The sequence below is a fragment of the Uloborus diversus genome, chromosome 8 (genome assembly GCF_026930045.1).
Source record: "Uloborus diversus isolate 005 chromosome 8, Udiv.v.3.1, whole genome shotgun sequence".
Taxonomy (NCBI): domain Eukaryota; kingdom Metazoa; phylum Arthropoda; class Arachnida; order Araneae; family Uloboridae; genus Uloborus; species Uloborus diversus.
In genome coordinates, this window is record NC_072738.1 from 127,596,408 (window position 1) to 127,614,945 (window position 18,538).

General features: G+C 34.4%; 1 protein-coding gene across 1 annotated transcript in view; it reads right to left on the reverse strand.

The window, feature by feature from the left end:
- Nucleotides 1–207: 207 nt before the first annotated feature.
- Nucleotides 208–18,538, reverse strand: part of LOC129228590 (SCY1-like protein 2) — a 96,737-nt gene continuing 78,406 nt past the window's right edge. Inside the window, exons 7-13 of the mRNA XM_054863272.1 lie at nt 14,936–15,054; nt 12,816–12,919; nt 8,854–8,969; nt 7,767–7,775; nt 3,599–3,807; nt 3,021–3,188; nt 208–234 (exon numbers count right to left, since the gene is read on the reverse strand). Coding sequence (XP_054719247.1) covers nt 208–234; nt 3,021–3,188; nt 3,599–3,807; nt 7,767–7,775; nt 8,854–8,969; nt 12,816–12,919; nt 14,936–15,054 — 752 coding nt within the window. The remainder of the gene's footprint in view (nt 235–3,020; nt 3,189–3,598; nt 3,808–7,766; nt 7,776–8,853; nt 8,970–12,815; nt 12,920–14,935; nt 15,055–18,538) is intronic.

Genomic DNA, 18,538 nt, shown 5'->3' on the forward strand with positions numbered 1-18,538 from the left:
TATATTGAGAAACAGGCTGCCATTCGAAATTCCGTCTCCTTTTTGTACAGATTGTCGAGGACAAGACGCCATCGAGTCTTGCGAGAACACCGGGTGAGATCCTTCGTTAGAGGAAAATGAGTATATGAGTTATAGACAGATTGCATTGTTCAGGAGTCTGGACCTTGGTGGGTTTGACTGCTAAGAGATGGGTGGACACACATATCCTCATTGCTTTCCAGAAAAGAGTTGTTGCTGGAATTAAAAATCATAATTTTACTTTTCAATGGTTGTACGAGGCAGTGAGAAGCAAAGGGGTGTAAGTGCCATAATTTAAAAATTTAGAGAAACATCGTAGCTGAACCTCTCCTCTGTTTTGGTGCAAGAGATTTTACTAGTAGCCCTGGTTAAGGCCCTTATATGTACGAGCCGACGCATCAGCTTAAGATCAGCCTTTTTGGATCGGAGACCGTGTTTGAGTGGTTGTCTTTTCTGGCGAGTAATCGCGTTTTGTGATTTTTCACTGCGAGCGATTATTAGCGGCACATGAATTGTTTAATAAATCAAGTATTATTTTCGGCAAATTCGGCGAAATCCGAAACTTTGCTGTGTTAACCCTAACAGTGCAACAATGAAAAATCCGATCCAAAATGGCTAAACTTAGCTGATGCGTCGGCCTATCTATATAGTGGCTCTAGCCCTGGTGGGTGCCACTCTACAGCATGATTTAGAAAAACTTTTCAAAGAAAGTCTACCTAGGACCGAAACTTTGAACCATTTTACTCAAAACTTGAAAATGTCCACTTACATCCATTTGCTTCATAAATACACAGGTTAAGTGAGAAGGAGAGAAACAACTTGAAGTATAGTGTAACCTCGGATTACTGAAAACTCTGATTATCTGGAAAATTCTTCCGGGTTTAAAATTTAGGACGACTCTTTACTCGGACGACATAAGAAGGAACATCTCTTTCTTTCTTGTATACAGAAAAAGAACTGTTGTCTTAACGAAATATTTCTCACTCAAATTGCAGCATAATTTTCTTTTTATTGCGTCTAAAGGACTTTTGACTTAAGTTTTTCTCGATATTAGTAGAAGTTCATGTGTGCAAGTCAATCAAAACATGCATTTTGAATGCGCCAGAATCCATTTCGATGATTTTTGTCATGATGTCTGAATCAATATGCTCCCGTGCCTATATCTGTATCTTAGATTGTACAAAAACTATTATTTGTAGGAAAAATTCAATATCTCCGTACATGCAACTTATGTGACGTCAAGTTGTGCACCTCCTTTTTTTTTTATTACAATTAGATACTCCACAAGGGATGTTAACTTTGTGGCAAATCAATATCTATCTGTCACAAAGTACGTATCCAAGTTATGCTCTGCAAGACATCTCTTGATCTATATCTTGTAGACAAAAAATATTTCGCATCACGTAGGGAGCGTTGCTCAATTCAACATCTCGATGCTATTTTATTATTTACGGAACGTAGTTAATAAGTTCTACAGAAGCAAAATATTTCTATTTTCAGATTTTAATGAAAATCGAATATTTAACTAGTAAAAAATATAACTTAAAATGTAAACGAAGCACCTCGGATTAAGTGGAACCTCGGACTTTCGAGACTCTACATGCATTCACGATTTAGTACAATTTGGCGCATCTGTTTCGACGCGGCAGAAGCTGCACGGCTGTGATCGTTTTGGCGTTGTCTGATTTGGCGTAGTTTTTTTCTTTTTTACTCGGATATCCTCATTCCAAATTCCAAGATTTTCGAATTTAACGAAAAGTACGTGGAATTACAAGGATTTGACGCTCTAAGAAGCTTGCCAAAAATTTTTTGCAAAAAAATTAATTTTTTACTTTATGAATTACCAATCAGTAGATAATTGTATCTAATAATGTAAGAATTATTAGATACACAGATATTTATATCTAATAATTCTTGCAGTAACTTCAGAATTAATAGTCACAATTATGTGTAGATTGTTTCAAATTATTTTGTAAAATTAAAAGTTGAAAACCGATATTATGATCTTGCTAGCAGGGTGAAGCGTTGGCCCTTCTCCGGTTCATTTTAAAGATAATATATCTGAATGTATGAAGTTGCTCGGAAGGAATTAGCATAAGCTACTCGTAAGAGACAAATGGCGATGAAGTTCGATTGGAGTGTAACATATAAACAAGATTTACTTGATTATGTCCTAAGCCAGTAGTTACCATCTTGAAGATTTGTGTGTGTGAAGAGGAGACGCATGTTCATTGTTCAACCCAGAGTTGCGGATAAAGGAGAAAGCTTTCATGTAGCAACTAGGGGTTTAGAATTTTTCTGGTTCGAAGATTGAATATTCAGTAAAATACATGCAAATAAGGAAAAATTAATTATATTTTATAGAATATTTTGCTTGAAAAGTCAGTTTCAGTCTAAATCCATGTTATTCTGTTTTAATTTAGAGAAACCCTAACTGGAGTTTCAAATCAGTACATGTACATTTATCATCAGTTATCTTTTAGAGATTTTGATGTTTGAAACGATAGTTGTATGCTTATTATGCTATTCTGCTTTAGTTTTTTTTAGAGAAATCTTTAATGGAGTTTTAAATCAGTGCTTATAAATTTATCTTCAGCCACAGTGAAACCTGTGTTTGTTGACCACCTGCCGTGTAGTACTTTATTGGCCAACTTAGACAAGTGGTCAACCTATGGAGAATGATATTGTATGATCCACGACTAATTTCATACCTGACAGTAGTGGTCAACTTAGACAGGTGGTTACATACAGGGGTGGATAAATTTGCAGGTGTTAAAGCACCTTGTAAAAAATATCTTGCTTGAAACGGCAGTTGTAGGCTAATATATGTTATTCTGTTTATAAAAACTACTCATTTTGCAACTTTTTTAATTTTTAAATTGATACATGAAAATTATCATATATTTTGGTTGAATATTTTTCCCAAAACGAGCTATAAGAATTTATTTTATTTCAGTTTTATTCATTTTCACTTTGTCGATAATGAAATAAACAGGGCTTACCACTCCAGATCCAATTTGTTGCAAAATACTTGAAGCTTGGTTAGGAGGTCCTCCCGGTACTTGGGCTGCTGAACGCTGCAGATCCGTTGCACAGACAGCTGCAGCTGAATACCGCCTCATACCTGGTCTAGTTGGCGTGAAAAACTCTATATTGAAATTCGGAGTCACCTGAAGAGAAATGATAAGTTTTTTTCTCTTCAAATTTGAGTAAGAAATAGTTTAAAAATTCTTTTTGAAGCTATTTGGAAAATTTTAGCTTTTTCTCTCTGTAATCGTAAATCTATTAACGCATCAAAAGCAGTTAACATGTAAACTGTGCTTAACAGTTTTTCAAAGTTTGTGGAACTTTATTCAACTAATTATTTGGACGAAATTATGCTGCAGCTAAAGGGTATGTGTACTTTTCGTAAAAATTCAATATTTTCAATAGTGTTTTAGGCACTTTGTCTTAGGGCACTTGCTATCAAGATGAGATTTTGTAAAGTGGCAAAACTCTTTATAAACAAAAGTCTCTCGTCAAATGTGATTAATTAGAGTTTCGGTTAAAAATGTGAGTTAATAAAGTATCGTTGGCCTACCTTGGGTGTCCAGTTGTTAAACCGATTGTCCTGACCCCCAGAGTGTCTCCTAATGGGCAACATTCCGGCGCTTGCACCTCTCTTCAAGTTGCCGTCCGGGCTGGCAGGAGCCACAAGGATCCGAGGCGGCTGGATAGTGTTGTCTGAATGACGACGTCCTGGTAGATTGCCCTGGACAGTCAGCAAGTTCGAATCGGGCGAGGAGGAAGCTAGGAAGAAAATGGGCGTCAGACGATACTCAGCGATTAACTGGTCATTGTAGACTGCAGGGGTGATTGTGTTCCGGTATTCTACCGGATTTTCGGTATTTACACCTTGATTTCCGGTATCTTCATCTTCGAAAATACCGAAACCATCCTATATTTTCAGAAAAACCCACTTTTGTAAAATTTTATGAAACGCCAAAAGTCCAAATTGAAGACGTTTCGTTTGGTATAAAGCGTAAGCTACCGTCATGTTTTGCAATATCTATGGTAATTATTGAAGAACAGCTGGGGTGGGAGATGGAATAAAAGCTAGATAAAAAGAGGAAGGAGGGTTACTTGTTATTTTCCCCCTTAATATTTTCTTTTCAAGATGTCTAATAGCGTTTCTCTGTTGCATATCTTAATGTGCAGATGATGCAACTAGGGGTGCCCATTCCCCCGACTGCGATGGCACCTCTCAATTTTACCAAGCCTCCCTTTTCCCTCAAAAATTGCTATCCACTAATAAAAAGACTTAAATTCTTAATTAATTTCTCCAAAAGTTTCTGTGGTATAATCTGCCTCATGATCCCCCTCCCTGACACAAACACATGAAAATCCTTGCTATAGCTATATTATTAGAATAAATTGCTAAAATATTTATTCACCAAGATGGCCTATGGCTTTTCTCTGTTGTAGATGCTTATGTAATAGGTTTTACAGTCCCCCCCCTCATTAAATGTTGAATTTAACGACTTATATATATCGAAAATATCGATATTTGGAGAGCGATATATCGTGGCATTAAAATTCGGATATCGCCTAGCCCTATTGCGCAGTGCTGCCCCTTTTGCTCCAAACTTATTTTATTCTGAAATATTTATGCACTTTTAGAAAATGAATGTAATAAATGGTTAAGGATTCAGATACAATGGAGGAAAATAAAACATTATTTGAAAAATTTTTAGAAATGAGAAAAATTAAAAGAATTTAATTTTCTCCATGCACATGGACATATTAAGTCCAATTAAAGCCCCGAGTTTTAGCCCCAACAAATAATTATGTATATAAATAATGTGTGCATACACGTAATGTGTATATGTATGCCCATCAAAACACTTTTTCTTCTTGGAAAAAAGTTCAGGTATTTTTCCATGGAGTCAGAATCACCCCTGAAATTGTAGATAAATGCTTCAAAATCACGCGTGCAATAAGCATATACAGTCGTTTCTCGAAGATAAATAATAATTGCAGTTAGGGATTGTAATACCGGACCAAAAATTCAATACCGGTATTCTGCATTTTTTAAACGTGATACCAGAATACCGGCATTAATATCGGTATTTGAAATTTCTCGAAAAATGCTTGAAAACATATTGTTTCGTTGACACATTTCATAATTCATTTTTGTACAGAAATTGCATTATTTATGAAAACGTGTTGAGAACAATTATAAAACGAAAGAACAAATGTCATAATAAAAAATCAATAATAGTAAGAAACATAATGCATCCATTGAATTGTCTCCAAGCCTGGAACTCATGTTAATGCTTAACTTTCCTGCAGTTGAATATACTCTTTCTGAATTCTCTCAGATCGGTGGTGCTGTTAACAATACGCGAAACATCTTTTCTAATTGTCTAGAAGTCCTTCACCTTTAAATAGTTCGGTCTTTTGGGTTTATTTTTGGACAATTGTTTCGGACATCGTCCGAGGGACGATAATTTTCCAACATTAACGCCGTTTTCTGTTGAGCAGAAGAGGTTTGTGTTTGCTTTTTATTAGCCCTTTTGCTTGAAGTTTGCGATAACTTGACTAAATTTGATCTTGTTAGAGTTTCTCTCTTATTCGTTTTCTTTTCAAAATTCTTTACTATTATAATTGTATAAATTCCAGAAAATGCGTTTCAATTCCTTATGCTTTACCTCTATATACTTTTTTAAAGCACTATATTATTTCTTAATATTATCTTGCCAAGTATAAAGCCTAATAGTGAGACAGGAAGAAACAACAAATTACGATTAGTGATGCTAACAAGAAAAACTTTTTGTCAAAATTTAGTACTGTTGAGACAAGTATTTAAAAAAAAAAAAATCATAAAGTATTACTGCAATTGATGATTGAAAAAAAAAATGGTTCATCGGACGAATGCATTCAAAATTACACTCAAAGTTAACTTTCCCAAAAAGGAAAGTGAGTGATCAGGGAAATGGAAAAAATAAAAACATGGTGCACAAAAGCGCACGAAAATGCTATTCATCTCACCATCTAGCAATGATAATATCCTTTTGCAATCTTACCGCTACTTACGTCTAATGATTTTGTACTAGTTCGTGATTTTGAACACACATTTTTATATCAATAGATTTATTTTGGTTCTAGAACATGGAAAAAGAAGTAGATATTTAATAAGTTAAATTGAAAAAGTTTTAATTGAAACTATATTTACTATTTTCAGTTAATACCAAAAATACCGGTATTTTATCTCCGCAAATACCAGTATTACGAAATTGCAAAATACCGGTATTTGGTATAACGGTATAGCAGAATTGCAATCACAAATTGCAATGCTAAATTATAATTAGTGTTTATTAGAAAAAAATGAAATAGTAGTAATATTTGTTTAACTAAATATAATATTTATGATAAATAAAAAAAAGATAACATCTTTGAAATAAAGTATAGTATTTATAATTATAATAATCATAAAAAATGTTATTAAATAATAATAAAAATAAAATAATATTTTTTAAGTAAAATAATAAAAATTATAATTTAATAATAATAAAAAAAGATAATAAAAATTGTAATTTAATAAAAACAAAAATAAAATAATATACATTATAATTTAATAACAATAAAAATAAAATAATAAAAATTATAATTTAACAATAATAAAATCAAAATAATAAAAATTATAATTTAATAATAACAAAAAATAAATAATCAAAATTATAATTTATTATTAATAAAAATTAAATAATAAAAATTATAATTTAATAATAACAAAAATAAAATAATAAAAATCATAATTGAGTAATAATAAAAATTATAATCTAACAATAATAAAAATAAAATAATTATTATAATACTAATAACAAAAAGTTTCAGCAATTGTACCTTTTTTTCGTCCAATTATGATTAAGAAAATAAATAAGTAACACATAAATTATCGATGTGTATATTTACACACACACGCACAAGTATATGCGCCTTTGAAGTCATTCTTTATAATTTCTTTTTGCAATGAATTTTTAAAATTCGCTTTGTTTTTAGTTGAGATGAGAACTAACGCCTAACATCAACACTTGTGCATGTAATTTATGACACCATGAAGTAAGAAAATAAGAAATAACAACGTTTAATTGCACAAAAGTTGCAGATGCAATCCACAATTTTTGCGAAATTAAACGTTGTTATTTTTTATTTTTCAAGCGCAAAAGATATTTATTCAACTCTACCATGAAGTTAGTTTTAACTTTCTTCTAAACCATGAAATAGTTTTTCTAGTTTTTTATTTAGTAGTCGACTTTAAACTTATTCAAATAAAATTTCTATACCACTATTTTAAATACAATACTTCATGTAAAAAGTAGCAGAATTAATATCAAAGAAACGGTTAGTTCCCGAATTATAGCAGTTACCAACGTTGTAAAGTGTGCGGAAAAAATAATAAAAAAGAATTCTTTTCGAGCGTAACGTAATGAATTAAGTAAAACTAAATCTTACGAAAATGAGCTTTGATAATTTCGTACTTTAAAGTTTTAAGCAATTAAATAAATAGTAAACGTAATTCAGTGTTTTTTTTCTCATAAGAAATGTGCCTAAAGAGATACCTGAAAGTTTTTTTTTCTTTAAATCATACCCGATTTTCTAAAGCTCATCAAAGTGCACGAACGAGCACTACATTACTCGACTCTATCATACGCTGTCCCATATCAGACTTGTGTTGGGGTGGAGACTAAAAATTTTTTGGAAACAACTCGAGCTTGCTTGTCAAGTTTTAGGAGACCGGGAAGTAATGTTTTATTTTTCAAACAAATATATATTTACAAGCTTTTCTTTTCTTACTCAATGATATAACTAACTAACCTCAACATCAACTACCTTTTGCCATCTCGTGTACAAATTCTCTATCCTGGATCGATACAAAGCAATTGGCTTCGTACCACATATCAATATCTAGTGATGGCATTTAGAATATCAGTAAGATTTTCAAGTCTTTTTTTCATATTTTGTCATTTCTCAATCAGAATAAAGGTTAATCAGATGGACCAATGGCGTACGAGTATAGTAAAGGAGCCAACCTATTACAGTTCAGAAATTTTCCCTACGGTTCGTCTTGAACAAAGTGGTGTTGCATAATCATGTTCCAGAGTAACGCCTTTTCTGTTGAAATTCGCTGAAATATACTCACCTGGTATTGCATCATCTGCTTTGCTTTTCTTCCGGTTGCTCAACACTTTCTATAGGGCCGTTCCCATGGACACTTTCGACCCCAGAAAAAATCTGATTTTCGCCGCATTCCGGTTATTTGCGGGGTTTATGTGGAATCTTTCTACTCCTGCTAGCTTCTGGAGTGAAAGCGGTGTTTTTACCCAGAATGCATTGCGCGAAACAAGTTCGTCTACTAGCCGCTAAGGATGCTGGGTAAAAACCGCTTTCTCTGGTACAATGGAAGAACCTCTTTTTACATGGAAACGGGGAATTTTTCAATCGGTTTTTTGTGGAGGCAGAGTGGGAATTTATCGGGTCGAAAAGTTTGTTGTGAACGCGGCTTATGTGGCAAAAACTTGAAACTTTGATGATATAAAAAACACCCTTTCTTGATATTTGGCTCCAAAAAAAAATTGTTTTATATCAATCTGGGATTAAAAATTTGCACACTAGAGGGCAATAAAACTTACTTAGTAAAAATACATCTGTTTGAAAAAAAACTACTTTTTGACCCCTCTTAAATTTATAAACGAATGCTTTATTCATCGATTCTGACATATGCTATTCTATATCAGATCTCTTTATCAGATCTGTGTTGGAACAGAACCTATGCAACGTTTATCTCACCCGAACTTGTTCTTCTAACCACATCGTCCATGCTGACTGATGTTCTTCTAGACTGTAGCCGTAGAAGAGGAGGTCGATGAGGATACCCTGTTGCTTGCTCCATAGAGTATTGAACAGGTAGACTGAAAAAAAAAAAAAAATGCAATATATCCATGCCAATCTATGTATCTATCGGCAGTTTTTTCTATCTTTTTTTCTCACACATTCTCTCTCTCTCTCTCTCTCTCCACACATACACACGTGTTATAATGGGGGCGACAGATTTAACTCCCATATTCACCACTGCAATTTTTTCGGCTCAAATGGTGTGGATTTATTTACTGTTATAGCCTTGAACAGTGTACAGTCTACCATTTTAATTAATAAAATTATGCAGTACCAGGGTTGTTTGGTTTAAACAATATTGGTTTAAACCAAGTGGTTTAAGAAAAAAGAAAAAAAACATTCGTTTTTTTCCCAAACTGTTTCTTTTGAATTGGTTTGTTTTTCCCCAAATGTTTTCATAAATTTTACCTATTATTGCAAAGAGTAAAATCTAATTAATGCAAAGTAACTAGCAAATCTTTATAGATAAATTGCAGATTAAATAAATTTAGTAACTTATATTTTTTAAGGTCATGCAAGTTTACTAAATATTTTTAATTTTAATTTTTCTTTTTTTAAATCTAAGCAGCTTTCTTATTAGGTACATAAATATACAAGGCAGACCAACTTAGTTTTTCTAAAATTCCACGGAGAAAAAATCGAAGTAGCTCTTTTATAATTTTTCAATTATCATTCTTTTTCAGTGTTTTCCATTTCAAAATAGTTCATAAAGCATATTTCAATCAAAACTTCATAAACTACCTAATTTGCTTGATTACTTAAGATTTATTGAGGTAGACTACACTGGTGTGCAAAAATTAAGGACGAGACGGTTTTTTCAATATAACTTTGTACAAAAGCTTTCCAAATCAACACATTTAATACCATAAGATCCCCAATACGTAAGGAAATGTGTAATGTAAGCAACACTAACTAAAAGAGAAATCAGAGGGATAAAAAGAAACTTTATTGAAAAAGTAGCATGGAGCGCAATGCGATTGAAGGCCGAAACATCACTGTAATGGGTGTCCAGCAAGAAACCTCCGGTCTTTAGTATAGGTGATATGATCTCCCCCGACTGCTAGGCAGGTTTCACAGCGTCTGCTCATGCTGAGAATGAGGGTGTCAATGAGTTGTTGAGGCATTGCTGCCCATTCGTCTTGCAGCGCCAATCGAAGCTCCCGAATCGTTACTGGTGGTAAGGTACGAGCTTACCCAAGCGTCTGCCTAGAAAATCCCATACATGCTCGATGGGACTGAGATCCGGAGATCGTGCCGGCCAATCCATACGTTCAATATCCTCACTCTCTAAGAGCTGTTCGGCAGCTACTGTGCGATGACATGGTGCATTGTCGCCCATGAAAAGGAACTGCGGACCCATAGCGCCTCTAAAAAGACGCACATATGGAAGAAGAATCTCCTTCCAATAACGGGTCCCGTTGACTGAACCTGCGTCGAAGATGTGAAGGTCTGTACGACTACCAAGCATGATGCCTCCCCAAACGAGAACACCGCGACCTCCATACCTGTCCCTTTCAATTATGTTCGAGGGATGATTGCGGCTTCCCCGCTCTCTCCAGATGAGTATGCGATGAGAATCGCTACTCAGACTGAATCTGCTCTCATCTGTAAAAAGTACTCGTCCCCATTCATTGTCTCTCGAATTCCGGTGTTCCCGGCACCACAGAGAACGCCTTCTCCGATGGGCAGGCGTTAGAGGTACACACCGTATAGGGCGTCGTGCAAACAGACCACCACCGTGCAGTCTTCTGGCCACGGTAAAACGCGATATCGGTCGTCCAGTCGCCTGTGTCGTGTGTCTAGCGATTTCTCCCGCTGTCTGCCGCCTGTTTCTTCTGGCCTGTAAGACAATATACCGGTCATCTGGGGGTGTGGTTCCTCGTGGACGACCACTATTGAACCCCCGGATAGCTGTTCCTGTACTTTGAAATTGTCTCCAAAGTCGTGAAACGATGCTGTGAGCAATTCCGAACTCTGCAGCCACACTTGTCACACTGCGGCCTTCCTCCAACTTCCCAATGATTCGACCTCGGGTAAAAGCATCCAGATGTCGTCTAACAGATTGATTATTCGCCATTTCTCGCTGAGGCAGCAACTCGGTGTGGTTTTAACTGCTATACGGCGTGCAATCTCTTTGCCAGAAATACTGATCTTACACCGACAACATGCTTTATACTACTCAGACACTCCCCCATTACGTCAGCCTGCATATCTGCGCATGTGCTACCGTACATCACCTTACTTAATCTCCTGATTGGTCTTTCTGTCCGCTCTCCCTCTTTCGTTCAGCTGGTACGCTAATTTTTCGACTTCGTCCTTAATTTTTGCTTACGATGTATGTACCATTGAAGCGATTTATAGCGTAAAAATACCTTAACACTAGAATATTTAAATGAGAAGAGAAAAAAAAATAACTTAAGTTCAAGTGTATTTAGAGTAGGCATAAAATTGTGCTTACACCTGAACACATTTTGCATCCCCTATAAACGATGCAGTCAAGGAAAGAAAAGAAAATTTATAAAATTATGAAAACAGAAAACATTAATGTGTAACTCTGCGCTCTTATTAAAAAAAAATACTGCCAAATTTTCGCCTTTAAAAGAACTTTTTTGTTCCCAATATAATAAAAGAAGTCTCATGTATGAATGGTAGAAAAAGAATCATTCAACATTAATTTTTATGATATTCCTCATTATTAAAATATGTTAAAAGGGTGTTTTCATTTGAGTTTGTAATGAGGTTTTTAATTAAAATGATTTTTTCTTTTTTTTTTTTTTTTGATAAAGAATTGTATTAAATGCATTAAACCTGGAGAAATAATGTCAACAATGGAAAAAATAAGGATTTTCTTAAAACCTAATTGTCCTGTTTCTATAATTGTTGTCACCAATACAATAAGTAAATAAATAACATGATTTGTATTTTTTTTTCTTTTAAATCTTTAAAGAAAATCTGCGTTGGTCTTTTGATTTTTAAAGTTGTATAATGTACGTCAGACTTATGATTCATTTGCAGATACTGCAAAATATTTTCCATGTTTGCGAATGTGTGATTTTAATAATACTTTTATTTTTTTATTTATAGTTCATACTTATGATTATGAGGAAATTAATTTGCAAGAATTTATTCTTGGTTATTTGTAATTAATGATGTCTGAAGTATAACAATAAATTAGTTCTTTAATTATTTATACTAAGACTCATTTATGTATTATATTTTTCATTATAGTTAAAGATTTTCTAACAATATTCTGCTATAGAAATCTTTAAGTATGAGGAAATGAAATTACAATATTTTACTTTTTAATTATTTAATTAATTACGAAGAAATTAGGTACAAATATGAGTATTAAACATTCCTTAACAATTAATTCATAAAATCTTTATGGTTTTCCTAAAATAAATTGCTTACAAATAGTAATGAAAACCAAATAAACGTGGTTAACAATTAATTCATAAAATCTTTATGGTTTTCCTAAAATAAATTGCTTACAAATAGTAATGAAAACTAAATAAACCTGGTTTAAACCAAAACAATCTGAATGTAAAAAAATCTGGTTTCAACCAAAAAAAACCGGTTTTTATGCCTTCCAGAAAATTTAAGTTCATGCGCATCTAAATATCCTTCATGCTTCTAAATATCCTTAGATTGAATAAATCTAGCAATGTATTACACATTATATTACTGAATTCCAATATTTTTTCAGCAAGAATGTTTTATGGACCAGACCGCTAAAAAAAAAAAACGAAAAATAAATAAATAAATAAAAACCGTCCCCTGTACCTTAAATCATGTTTTGTTGAGAAAAAACTAGTACTTATAAAAGGGAAAATAAACAACGAAATCTGTATCTGAGAACTTACACTTCTGTTGAAGGAATTGATAGCTTCTCCAGTTTTAGTTTGTTTCTCTGACTTCTTGCCACATGCTCCAACATGTCTCTCAGCAACTCCACCAAGGCTGTAAACTGGAAAAAAAAAAAAAAAAGATAATTACCCATTGAATTACAGAAAGAAGGAGATTTAAGATTTATTTACAGTCGACTCGCGCTACGACTAGATTGCACTTAGGCGAAATGGCTATAACGCGAGTTATTCATAAGTAACGAATTTGTGAGCTAACTCGAGTTCCTTGCCCACAACGCGAACATTTTCGGTAGAGTAATTTCTGACGAGTTTTCTGACGTGCAGACGGTGTCAGGGGAAGACTGATGACAATCTGATCGCGCTGCATAAATGATCATCATCTTCATATTTCAAGTTATAAATATAATTACTGTATCTAATGTACAGTACTATTTTGGTGCTGTATTTTATTATTACTATACACTGTACGTACCATACTGTTTTATTTTATGCCTCTTCATCATATTGATTCATTTTTGTGCATTGTAACAATATTCTATGTTGAATAATACGTATTTTTAAAACGGAGTAAAAATTCACTTCTTTATGCAAGAAATTGTAATGTATAGATTTAAAACAACTTCAGACATGTTTACAAATGCTTAAAATAACTAGATATGTTTGCAAAAAAATTACATACCCTTTTCGACAACGCGAAATTTCGACTTACGCGTCGGTTCATGGAATCATCATACGACTGTATTCGTATTTTTACAATTTATTTGAAATAATTAAAGAAATAAAAATGTTTCTAAGTATCATATTTTTAAAATGAACTGAAAAATATAAAATAATTTTTCTAAGCTTCATGCAGATTTAAATCCCTATACAGTTGCAGAAAGAACTTCTTACAGATTGTCTGGAAAATATGTGATTGTAAGTTTTCAATTGCTACCAAAATATTTGTGAGCTTTAAAAGGAAATATATGGGTTGCACGCCACAGACAGTTGAAGCAATTATAACTAAACTATTTTATTGCCCTGCAAGTAATATAAACTGGATTCATAAGATTTTTCTTCGATAACCTTTCTTTACACTTAGAGGTATATATTGTACCTTGTTTTTCCTTTTAAAGCTCACATGTATTTTGATAGCTATTAAAAACTCACAATCACACATTTTCCAGACAGTCTAAAACTATATAGGGTTTTAAATCTACATGATACTAAGAGAAATTATTTTATACCTTTTATTTCATTTTCAAAACATAGTACCTTAAAACTTTTTATTTCATTAATTATTTTCTGCTTTTTAGCATTGTTCGTTTGAAATTTCCATTCGATTTTACATATTTCGATCAGACAATGACTGAGACGGTTAAATTGACGATGACGGAGTTCGCTTAATGTATTCAGTCGGTAAACTAAACTTAAACAATAAAACTGACACGAAACGTGTATATATATGTTTCGGAAAAAGTGACCCCCCCCCCTCCACACCTCCTTCTAAGAATATCTTGCGCACGCCACTGAAAAGACGTAACCACGACAACAAAACAACACGTTAATTTTACTTGCGAAAACGATTTTCATTCATCTTTGATTTTGATCTTATTCTTGAGCTAAATCATTAAGAATCGCTTGGCTTGCTTAAGGTATAATTCCGAATTTCTAAAAACAATTCTTACAGCTCTCATAGCGAGCTCGTAGAAACTTCGAACACAAATCATCTTATGCAGGAAACTTCAAGTTTTCGAATGACCTAAAACCTAAAAATGTGCAAGAAACATTTCACCCCATTTTATTATTTTTCTGTGATAAATGAACTAAAAATTAGAATAGGAAAAAAAAAATCGAATTTTCAAAAATTCGCTTTGAGGTGCGTACTCCATGCTACAAACCAATTTTGTGTCGAATTTCATGAAAACCGGCCGAACTGTCTGGGCCCTATGTGCGTCACAGACATACATCCAGACAATCTGCTTTATTATTAGAAGAGACAACTGATAAAAGAATTGCCGGAATTCGGTTCCAAGTAAATTGAATGACTTGATTGACTACTCTGAGCCAGGGAAAATTCAACAGTTCTTTATGATCTGTTTTAAAAAGTGACCACTAAGGAGGGTAAAAATTCTTACCTGATCCAGCTTGAGTGCAGGGCTGACGACTACAGGAATCAATGATGGCATCACTTTTGTTGCTAGCAAGTTAACAGTTAAACCATACCTTTTATCACCTAGCATAAATTTATAAATTCCTGAAAGGTAAAAAAACATATTTATTAGATTAGAATATTTAAAGGCGCGCTATAGCGAGATTTTCTGTTACGATGGTTTTACTACTATATTCATACACTCACCATTTGAAATACACCGCCAGCTCAGTCATTCCAGCCGAGGACTGCAGTTTCGTGCTTATTAGCACTCATCAGACCGGCATTGGAAGTGACTAAGCTGGAAGTGGAAAACTTCTTAAGGAAGCCAAGAGTGCCAAACAAACTGGTAGCTAACATGAGATTAGCACAGACCAGACCAGTGACCGAAACAATGGTTCGGTTCAACTCGAAGATTGAAGGCAAGGCATGGTATTTAGAAAACTCACCATTTGTTTTTAATTTATTGTGTTGCGATAAACATCTCACCTTGATTTCTTAGTCAGCAGGTCGGTCAATGCTGGCGGCTTACGAAATATATGACAAAAATAATTCTAATGTTTACCATTTGACAACTCAAATATCTACCGCTAAAAAAGTGAAGCACGGTGCCACAAAAGAACAAAGGAAGAACTCCGCATCCCTGACTGGATCATTTTCAACATGGAATCGAAGAGCATGAATGTGATACTTTATTTAATAGCCGTTGGCAGCACAAGGAGCTGAGCATTTCCATCACTTTGTTGCGATATTCGGTATTCTCATTCAGTGATTGTAAGGATTCTTTATTATTTGTTATTGGAGAGATAATTTAGTAAGAATACTAAAAACAGATGAGATTTGTTGCTTTAGTTTTGTCATAGTTACTGAAACAAACTTATCACATCAGCGTGAACTAAATGTGAATCTCCGCAAATTTATTTTGACGTAAATTAATTTTCTCATTCAAAGCTTAAAAATTGCCAACCGTTTAGAAAAATGATTTATTCGATAATTCTGTGACTCAGAACCAGAATAATGTAAGTCCAAAAAGGGCTATTTTCAGTTTATAACTGCATTGTGTGCAGGGGCGTGCACAGGGGATGGGAGGAGAAAGGACACCTGTTGGACAGGGCCCGAGCCTGAAGGGGGTCCAATATTTTTTTACTAGGGGTGAAACATTGGTGTAAACAATATGGAGGGACTCGACGTTAAATCCCGGTTATCACAAATTTGCCATTTCAACTGCGCTTGCGCGCGGACTTAGCTGATTTCAAAAATCTTGCTAAAATTAATTACAAACATTATAAGTTTGGTAATAAATATGAGATGGCAACAGATAAAAATTAGAAATCACAAAGTTTTCTCTGATTTAGTTTTTCGGCCTCAGTAAAGATTGAATTTTGCGTCTTAATTATTAATGGATTCGGTGTCTGATTTGTCTGTCCCTTTTCAGGACCAAATTTGTAACCTCAGAAGAGCGTATTAGAATTGCAGCATCACTTCTAATACAAAGCCGAACCCTCAACCTAAATAAAAATGTATAATAATAAGTTATTTACGCCTAACGAAAAATATCCGCAGAAGACGGATTTCTATACTAATATTCCAATCATTTTTGAAGTACACAACGTATTTTACATTTATGGTAAATAAATATTTTCAAACTAATAAATATTGAAGTGTCACTTTTCTGTTAAGATTATCAGTTATTCATATCCGTAGTTTCATATAATATGTCACGAAATCGCTGTGAAAATATTCTAACGCATTCATTAATTTGGTTGGACTCTCGCTCAGCCTAAATATAAACAAGCAACACAAAATCTTAAAACAGAAAGCCCAAAAAGCTAAGTCCGCGCGCAAGCGCAGTTGAAATGGCAAATTTGTGATAACCGGGATTTAACGTCGAGTTATGGAGGGGGGCTCGGAATGTTAAAGGTTCCGGTGCGACTTCAACTTTCTTGAAATAAGACACAGTTCTTGAGAACACACAGGAGATTTATTTACACTATGTACAGGAAAGATCGTTAACATCTGCTAAATTAATCATCAGCAATTTAGCAAGTATCAATCAACACCGTAAACTCAACGGTTAGACACGTATTTACATCGAAATACGAAAAACAACACAGCGAATTGCCTCGCATTAAACAGAACTAATGCACTCTCAGTACAAATTCTCAGTCGAAACTGACTTTTTATCATGCGTAATGGCTATTTTATAGACATCGAAAGAGACCTCTCAACTATTCCAGAAAATGCTACGCCGTTCTACACTTTCTTATTTCTTTCCATTCACAAATGTCATTTCCCCATTACTGGCAATTTTAGTGTAATTCAATAGTTTACTCTCTAAATATCACCAACAATGGCCAAATTGAAACCGATTTAAAAAAAAAAAAATTGCCAAATTTGTCGCCAAGTTGGCGACAAAATTTGGTGACCAAAAGACTGGCGATAAATCGCCAAGTCTCCACCAAATTATAACACCACTTGAGTTTACCACGATTTTCAGACAGGATAATTTAAAGGGATTTTATTGTCTTTAACAGAGGATCCTGGGGGGGGGGGGGTTCTTGGTGGGGGGGGGGGGGCTTGGTAAAATAAAAGGGTGGGGCAACGCACTTGGGCAGAATTGTCACCCCTTGCTATAAAAGTCATCGAAAATCTTGATCAGTAAATATTTCAGTAATTTCTTCTCATAATAATAGCTAAATTAGAGATGCCCATGCGTGGGGGGGGGAGGGGGCATGAGACAAACTTTACCACTGAAATTTTTTATGAAGTTATTTTAAACGGATTTTAGTTTTTCTTTTATGAGAGGTCGTGTTTATTTTCGGGGAGGAGCGGGTCGTGGAAATTGTGGGGTCATCTTTTTTTTGTGGGGGGGGGGGGGGAATGGCGCGAATTGGACCTATATCTATGCATGTCAAGATCTGCAATTGATAAAAGCCCTCGGACATCTTGATGAGGAATATTCCAGTAATTATTTCTAATAAAATTCGCTACAGCGCCCCCCCCCCCCCCGCTCATGTGGTGAGGGGGGTCACAGCATAGACCAAATTATTGAAGTTTTTACAAATGAGGCAGTGAGAAGCAGAGGGATGCAAGTGGACTATTTTTTTCGAGTAAAACGCGTTTAAAGATCAGATCCTAGGTAGGCTTTCATTGATTATTTTTTCTAAATCATGCTATACAGCAGCACCTACCAGGGCTACTAGTACAATCTCTTGCCCCAAGACAGAGGAGAAGTTCACCGATCATTTGTACTGGTTATCTCCAAATTTTTAATTTTGCCACTTGCATCCCTTTGCTTCTCACTACCTCAAATGGTGTTTGAAAATTTTCAAGTCTTTAAGAAACAGATCGGTGAATCGCATTTTTAGGTGGGGAGGGTGCCGTGTAAACTTTCGAAGGGGGGGGGGGGGGTAACACCCATATTTAAATCATCTGCACATTAAAAAAAATTTCCCTTACATAATTTGCAAAAACCATACAAGTTCTGAAATGCAAGTTCATTTTCGGTTTTCTACGAAAATAGATGTTTCCCAAGAAACCGGAAATCCTAATATATGCTACCCTGATTCCACAACCTATGTTTGATAAG